The 7,937-nt window shown below is 46.9% G+C and overlaps 1 protein-coding gene across 1 annotated transcript; it reads right to left on the minus strand.

Annotated features, from left to right (window-relative positions):
- Nucleotides 1-6,509: 6,509 nt before the first annotated feature.
- Nucleotides 6,510-7,196, minus strand: LOC123191459 (UDP-glycosyltransferase 79A2-like). The gene is made up of 2 exons (XM_044604188.1): nucleotides 7,173-7,196; nucleotides 6,510-6,965 (listed from the first exon to the last, which is right to left on the minus strand). Exons 1-2 carry the CDS (start codon nucleotides 7,194-7,196, stop codon nucleotides 6,510-6,512), a joined length of 480 nt encoding a protein of 159 aa, XP_044460123.1.
- Between the last annotated feature and the right edge of the window lie 741 nt (nucleotides 7,197-7,937).

A 7,937-nucleotide genomic window follows, 5' to 3' on the forward strand; every position in this document is an offset into this window, starting at 1 on the left:
CTGCGATTCTCTCCTTTACAGGCTGTAGCTGACCAGCTGACGCAATCCACGATCTGGGCTCCATGGGCGGCAGTGCCCAGGCCGCGGTCGCCGGCGATGCAGCCGGGGACTCCCCCGCACCACCGCGACTCTGAGAGGAACCGGCGGCGACACCACCGCGCTGATCCCTGGCGCCGAATTGCCAGCGGGGACGGAAGGCTGCGCCTCCCCCCCCCCCCCCGCCACCAGCGCTGCCGCCACCATCGGGGCTGGGGAGGCCACTCTGACCGCTGTCGAAGGACACCGGCACCGTCCACGCGGCTCCATGAACTCTCCAAAGTCCCTGATCTCCTCAATGTGAATCAACACCTTGTATTGCAGCATGGTGGGCTCGAACAATGGCGCCACCAAGCCTGGCTCAGGCACCGCCAACCAACAGAGCGTTGGAATGCTATCGTAGTTCGCCGTCCAAGCAGTGGGCCTGAAAGCGGAAAGATCTCTCCTTGAACTCATGTCTGGCGCGATAGTGTCCACCAGGCATGCCGAACCCAGCAGGTCCTCGGCGGTCTCTCTCTCCCAAGCATGGGGCGGGATGCCTTCCAACACTAGCGACACTCTCTGGCCGAGGATGGAGTGGACGGCCTGCGCTTGCCTTGTCCACTGCCTGAAGAACAGCTTAACCCCACGGTGCTCTAGCGGCGGCCTCGAGCTCACTCTGTTCCTGATCTCAGCGGAGGCGAAGACGACAAGGAAATCCTCAGGACGATAGCGATGAACTGAGACCCACTGTGACTGAATGTCGAGCTTTTCCTCCAGGGCTTGAAGCACGAACTCCGGCTCGACGTCGTGGCGCGCTCCGGCCACATACGCCACCATGGCGAATCTCAACCTCTGCTCCAGATCCGCCATCGTCCGGCCCTGCCTGAGCACACAAAGCTCCCCCATGGCAGGCTCCTCCTCCGGATCCACCCGCTGGGAACCCGACGGCGCGAGGCGAGGACACCCCAGCGCGCGGTCCCTGCCGGGCGGCGAAAGGCGAGGCCACACCAGCGCGCAGTCCCTGTCGGAGCGGGGTGGCGGAGGCGGGGGGGGTCTGGGATCTGGCGAGCGAGGCCCTTTCTCTCAGCGCGAGTTGCTCACGACGCGCCACCTTGGCCAAAGCCTGCCGCCGCAGCTCATCCTCCGACGAGGGGCTGCGCGGCCGCTTGCACTCCCTAGAAGGATGTCCCTCTTGACCGCACCGAAAGCAAACCATGGGGTTGGTGCAGTCGTTCCTGAAGTGCCCCTCCTTGAGGCATCGGAAGCACTTGTCGTCCATATCCGGCGAGATCTCCCGCCGCGCAGGAGCCGGAACGGCACACGAAGCGCCCTCTCTCTCCGCCTGCCTCCGGCGCCAAAGCTCGCGCCTTGAAGGTCTCGGCTGGACGAACGGCACCTCCGGACGGGGGGCGCTCACCGCCTCCCCGGACGCCGTCCAGCGGAGGCCGCCGCGCCCGAGCTCTCCGAAAGCCCGAGGCCAGAGACCACCGGCCACTCCGTGCTCCTAGGGAACGCCGACGAGACGGAGGCCGAACTGCCTGCCATGATCCCCCAGAACCGCCGCACGAAGGGAGGAGAGGTGGCCGCCGGGGTCGGAGTGACCGTCGGCGGGAGGCGGTGGACGCCGGCGCCGGAGTGGCACACGGCGGGCGGCGGGATGGGTGCGGAAGGGGGGAGCAGGAGGGTTTCAAGGGGAATCGAGCTTTCTTTTTTTGCCCTATTCCCCCGATTCGATTCCCGCCGGCACTGAATTAGATATATGGATTAGATATATGGATAAAAAATAATAGCAGTAGCACTAGATAAATTAATTTATGTATTGTGATCAGATGTTAAAACTCTTTTTTAGTAAACTATAACAGCAGCAAAGTAATATTGGGTAAAAAGCGTACACAAGACACCCCAGAATGCAGAAGTTTTAGTGTTCAAGGGGCTGAAGAAGTGAAGATGAATGTTAACTTGCAAAATTTTATGCTATGAATGCTTCCATGGCAAGCTCGAAACCACAGGAAAGCTCCAGCATCAGTGGTATAAAAAAAACTCGAAAATAGAATTCTGAATATATCCTATATTTCACACGAAAATACAGAGTAAAACAGCACAAAGATGACGTTGTTTTCACATCAAGTTTCCAGGTGCAGTTGCGCTGTTCTTTTTTATGGCAGTAGCACTAGTTCTTGCAGGAAGATAATAAAACAGGGTACTGATCTCAGAAGGCATAGTCTTCACAAGTTCACAGTATTAGATAGAAAGGAAACTAATGATGCAAGCATAGCAGCTATCGAACAGCCAAACAGGACTTCCTTTGAACTGCTGTTGAGTAATTGTCAGTGCTGATATATGTTCTTTGTGATGCAGTAGCACTGCTGATGGAATAAGACTATCAGAAAGGTGCGATAGGACCCGGGAGCCCCGGCACCCCATTATCCCAGTCGTCCAGTTTTCTTTGACATTCTCACACTGTCTGACTTGTGGCAGATGCTTTCCAGTGATAAGTCTGCTAATCAGCTGCTCTCGTCCAGTTTGACTAGACGGGCTACTGTAGCCATATGGATGCTTTTGACTCTGGTAGAAAACAGTGCAGCGATCCTTTTCTCTCTCCTCTGTCTGATTCTCACCATCGCCTCTCGTTGGAAACAATTGTTTTCTCTCTCACACAACCTCTCTTTCCTATCATTTCTACTCTCTCTCATACACACGGACCCAAAAAAAACTCCAAAAAGCTTTGCAAGCGGCCGCTCTCTCTCACTTTTGCATGCATCTTCTGAAAAAATTTGCATGTCGCACACTCTCTCTCACGGGAAAGAAGCAACAGCGAGTGAGTGGTGGGACAGGTGAACGAGAATCTTGTACAGGACAAACAACCTAAGGCCTCCTTTGGTTTGTAGGAATGTATTCCTATTTCTATGTAGGATAGGAATCAATGCTTCACGTTTTGGAGAAAAAAAACATTAGCCTAAACTCAATGAAAATAATTTTTTTATTCCTATAAAATTTCTATCCTATGAACCAAAAAAGGCCTTTCACGTAGCCTGTTAAACCAAGCGGTGGTGGAGGACTCCGCACATATCCCAACAAGATGTTTCTCACTTGACGATTGAGATAACCGGGTGTCTAAACACCCGGGTGTTGAAAAGCCAATCTCATATGACTATAGGAGAGGGCTTGGCACAAAAGAAGGGGAAAACTATTAGCCACACTAAGTTCTCATGTTTCTCTTTCTCTAGTGTAATTTGTTTTGGAACCAAGTGCAGCTCAGCAAACAGTGGCCGTGAAAGGATTCCGGCATGCCAGGGCGCCGTCGCAACACCAAAAAAGAAAGGCGTAGTGGCGGCCGTGGCGGAGCTCGTCGGTTGCGGTGCGTACGCCAGGGCGGCGTCGAAGCCAAACAACGCGGCGGCGCCGGGGTCTGTGGTGGCAGCCATGGCGGGACGGTGACGAGATACGGCTGGGGGGAGGGGAGGGGAGGGGCGGCAGGAAAATACCTCCGGGGAGAAGGCACAGGGAAGAAGGGCACGCCGGCGTCCTGGAGGCGGTTGCGGCGCGTCGGTCGCAGGAGAATAAACTGCGCGTCCCTCGAGGGCTCGCTCAATCGGCACGAAATATGGGATCGGGACGGGCTGGCCCGGGGCAACTCGGAAATTTTCGGCCCGGAAAGGATGATCTCTGAAATTTCTGGTCCACCCCGACCTGCCAAACTAGGCCTCAGTGACATGTTGCACCTAAAAATACTATAAGATCTAAAGCACTAAAAATATAAGATCTAAAAATATTTAAATAAACTGTAAACTTTTTTTTTCATTCTGCGAAGATTGATACTCCCTCTTTTCCGGTTTATAAGGCTCAATTCAAAAATCTCACCAACCAACCAAGGTAGATGATGAGTGGTGAAATATTTTTTGTAGTTTGCAAAAGCACCCAATTAATGCTCTTGTTTTTCTCAAAAAATTATGTTTATGAATGCATTAATTGCAATGCATGCATTGGTTAGTTTTCTCTTAATGCAATGATTTAATGCACCTTAAAGTTTGAACATGTGATGGGGAACAACTAAATTGAGCCTTATAAAATGGAAAAACTAAAATTTTGAGATAAGCCCTATAAACTGGAAAGGAGGGAGTACAAGGTTGCCATTTATATATTTCATCACGTCGCATTTCTTTTCTCTTGCTATAAATAAATAAATAAACTGTCACCTGACTTCTACACAAAGTTGCATTTGCCATGATCTAAAATCATTATGCACTTGAGCCATTAATCATCGGATGTTGATAGCTATAATAGCTTATTGACATGAGCTGTCATTATGTACCTACCTCCTTTTTAAACGTGATAATGTTTTCGGTCTTTGGAAATCACTTGAGGGGAGGAGTTTATCCTGATGTGTCCATGTGGTCATTTTGTTCATATGTACTTTGAACTAAAACCAAGTATTTTGGAACAGGGGAGCACCATTTAACGTTTGCAGAAATGTTAGCGTGGGAAGGAGTTTATCCTGATGTATCCATCACACAATTATACTGTGGAGGCACAAGACTCACACTTGTGTCTTTGGAGTAATTGGCTTCAGCCATGTTTTCATCTACGGTGTTACCTAGCGTCGATTTTACAGCCATTATTACAACCATGCACAGAGTTCTATCATTTTCCTTTCGTATACTATGAAATCTTGCATGATTATTTTGAGTTTGTTAGCAGCCTTTTTTTCATTTATTGCCAGATGGTGTATCATTAACACACTTCGATATTGCATGATTATAATGTAGGAAGCTTCATATTTGTTGTACTTTTTTCTTGTGAAAAAGATTCAAATCTATCATCAAAGTTCATCATAAGTACCAAACACTCAGAATGTATGCGGACTCAGTCTCTTGAAGATGCTCATAGGGTAGTTGTGCGTTTGTGTTTACAGAAATGAGTGTATACGCGAATGTATGAGCGTTTGTGTCTGTGATGTGTTAAAAAAATGCAAACGAGAGCATTAAAAAGGCAGAGAAATTCGTTGGGCCCTCCAATATATGCTTCGGCCTATCCCATGTACTAGGATTATTGATGATGCATGCATAGACAGGTCCCATGGTAGTTGCCAGTAGTTAAGCCTGCTGTCGGCGCAACTGCCAGTTGACGAACGCAAGCGCCATCTGCAAAAATTCACCAAACTGTCACATGAGGTGGTCTGTTGCCTTCATATCAGCTGGCACACTACCAAAACAATACGTTACTGTGACGCCGTCATATCTACCACTGCCTCTCTTCCTAAATGTAAAAGGTTTTGACAGTTTAATACATTAGAAACATAGGTAGTAGTGTATATTAGGATCTAGAACGTTTTAAAGGCTACCTTTGACCATTAATACAATTAACAATATATAAGATGCATGATATAAAAAATTATCATTAGAAATTCCTTTCAATATGAATTTGACAATACACTTTTTGTTGCATACACATCATATATTATTGTTCTAACCGGTGGTTAAAGTCGATCTCGAAAACGTATTAAGCCCTATATATATATATATATATATATATATATATATATATATATATATATATATATATATATATATATATATATATATATATATTGAGGTCAGGTCCTGTATATTTGAATGAAGGGAGTAATGCGAAGGGAAGTAGAAAAAAAACTTGATCATATATGACCGGCTGGCAGCTACCAAACACTCCGGTAATCTCATTTATTTAGTACCAATAAGCCTGAGGTGGAAGAAAGTTTGAGGGATTCCAGTCATTTTAAAAGTTACACATACATCAATATGGCCACTGAAATTTCGCGTCTATACTATTTTTTGGCAGGGTTCTCTTGCTCTTATGTTGTTTGGTACAGTTGCTTAGTCTAGATCCACACATCCAAGTCTATGTACGTGTAAAGTTTGCAGCAACAGCGAATTGTGAAGTTTGCGTGTATCTAGTGAAAACAAAGTTGGGAATCAAAGAAATTTCTCAGTTTCAGTATCTGTATGCCCTTGTGTTTGGCTCTTCGTTATTTATTTTTGAGCACCCATCTGGATTGGGTTATGAAAACCCATGAGAAGCAACTGGATGCATTCCAGTGTCCCAAGTTACAATCATAAAATATTCTCACAGTCATTGTGTAATCTCAAATCTGCATCGCAAAACAAAACAAAAAAATCTTCATCTGTATAGCAAAAATGAAAGGTGTCAAACAACTTCCATGGCTTATCTAGTGAAATGGAAGGTGTCAAACAACTTCCATGGCTTATCTAGTGAAATGGAAGGTGTCAAACAACTTCCATGGCTTATCTAGTGAAATGGGAGGTGTCAAACAACTGCCATGGCTTGCAGCTTTTTTGGGATGCCCACCAGCCATCAAGGGTGTGGCTTGCGCCACTTTACTGATCCGTGGCACCATGGTCTTCCCCTTCTCTTCCCATGTATGCCTTCTTTCAAGAGCATGTCTATATATACTAGAAGTAGTGATTCATTCGCGTGCGGGATGCACGTGTGACTTAGGACTTGGACGACGGCGAAGGCGAGGAAGGAGGAGATGCGTTGAGGTACTGGTCGCCCTTCATCGGCGGCAGCACCAGCCGGCAGCTGGCCACGAGCCCCTGCCCCTCCACCACGGAGCTCAGCCCGGCGTGGTTCACGAAGCAGCCCACAGCGCGGTGATGCAGTATGTGCTGCTGCTGCACCCACCCCGTGTGCACCACGCCCCTGACCTTGGTCCTCTCGGCGAACCCCGGCGGCGTGCACTTGGCTAGCTCCGCCTCGGTGTCCGTGCACTTGGGGAAGTTGAGCACGACGAAGAACGGCCGGTTGGTGGATTCCAGGCCCAGGAGGAGCTCCGCGGCGGCGGCGGCTGGGAGGAACGTCTCGCTCCCGAAGGAGGCGAACACGACGACGCTGTCCGGGAAGGAGGAGAGCCACTTGGCCCACCGCTCCTCGAGCTCGTAATATGATGACTGTCATATTCACTCAGGGTTGACCTTTTGTTTCTTCGAGTGCCCCTTGTTTTTCTTGGCATCACGGCGCTCCCGCTTCAGACCCTTTATGTCTTTTGTTAAGATCAATTTTGAAATCTTTCAGTTATAAAAACATGAAGCAGATTAGTACACCAATGGGTTAAATTTAAACTTCACAACTATTTATAAAACAAATTAGACACAAACCTTCTGGCCTGGAATGTAGATCATGCCCCGCTTGCCGTCAATTCACATTTTTCACCTGCAAAAATGGTAATGTAGTTGAGAATACATATTGACATACAAGTTCTCAGTGTCAAAGTTAGAGCAGGAAGTATAGTTGTTTAGCGCCAATGAGACTAGTCTGCGACCTAACCATCAGGAGGTTTGTATTATCTTACCTAAGAGATGGTATCAAGATGTCATCTCTCAGAGTACGATTTCAGGAGTGCATAAATAATGGCTAGAGATAAAGATAATCCCTTGTATAACATGTCTTCTAACTTATCTAGATGATGTGGAATACATAAGTAAATACAACCTTATCAACCATTATGCATGCTGTTACATATGACTTTGTCAATATATCTTGAAGACATATGGCCATAAGATAGATGCATATGACTTCATCAATATAGTTTCCCCTCCGATAGATACATATGGCTTCATCAATATAGTTTGAAGAAATGTGACTCTAGTATTTAGTACGGGTTGTGTGAGTGTGTGCATGTGTATGTTTGTGTGCTATACTCTTCGGTTATAAAAAGGAGAAGATAGGCACATATATATGGCTAAATAGAAAACCTGGTGAAATTTTGGTTTAAAATGATAATAGGTGAACATTTCTTGAAATTAGGGAACAACTTTTGAAATATGAACATTTTTTGTTTGTGACAAACATTTTATGAATTCATAAATATTTTTTTGAATCAGCAATCTTTTTTGGAAATCTAAAAAAACCGAAACATTGTT

Source organism: Triticum aestivum, chromosome 2A (assembly GCF_018294505.1).
Source record: "Triticum aestivum cultivar Chinese Spring chromosome 2A, IWGSC CS RefSeq v2.1, whole genome shotgun sequence".
Taxonomy (NCBI): Eukaryota; Viridiplantae; Streptophyta; class Magnoliopsida; order Poales; family Poaceae; genus Triticum; species Triticum aestivum.

Excerpts from the sequence above, each read along its gene's own strand:
- LOC123191459 (XM_044604188.1), bottom strand. The coding sequence starts at position 7,196 with ATGATCTACATTCCAGGCCAGAAG. Across the intron at positions 6,966-7,172 it reads TCTACATTCCAGGCCAGAAG|TCATCATATTACGAGCTCGA; the intron begins GTTTGTGTCTAA and ends TGAATATGACAG.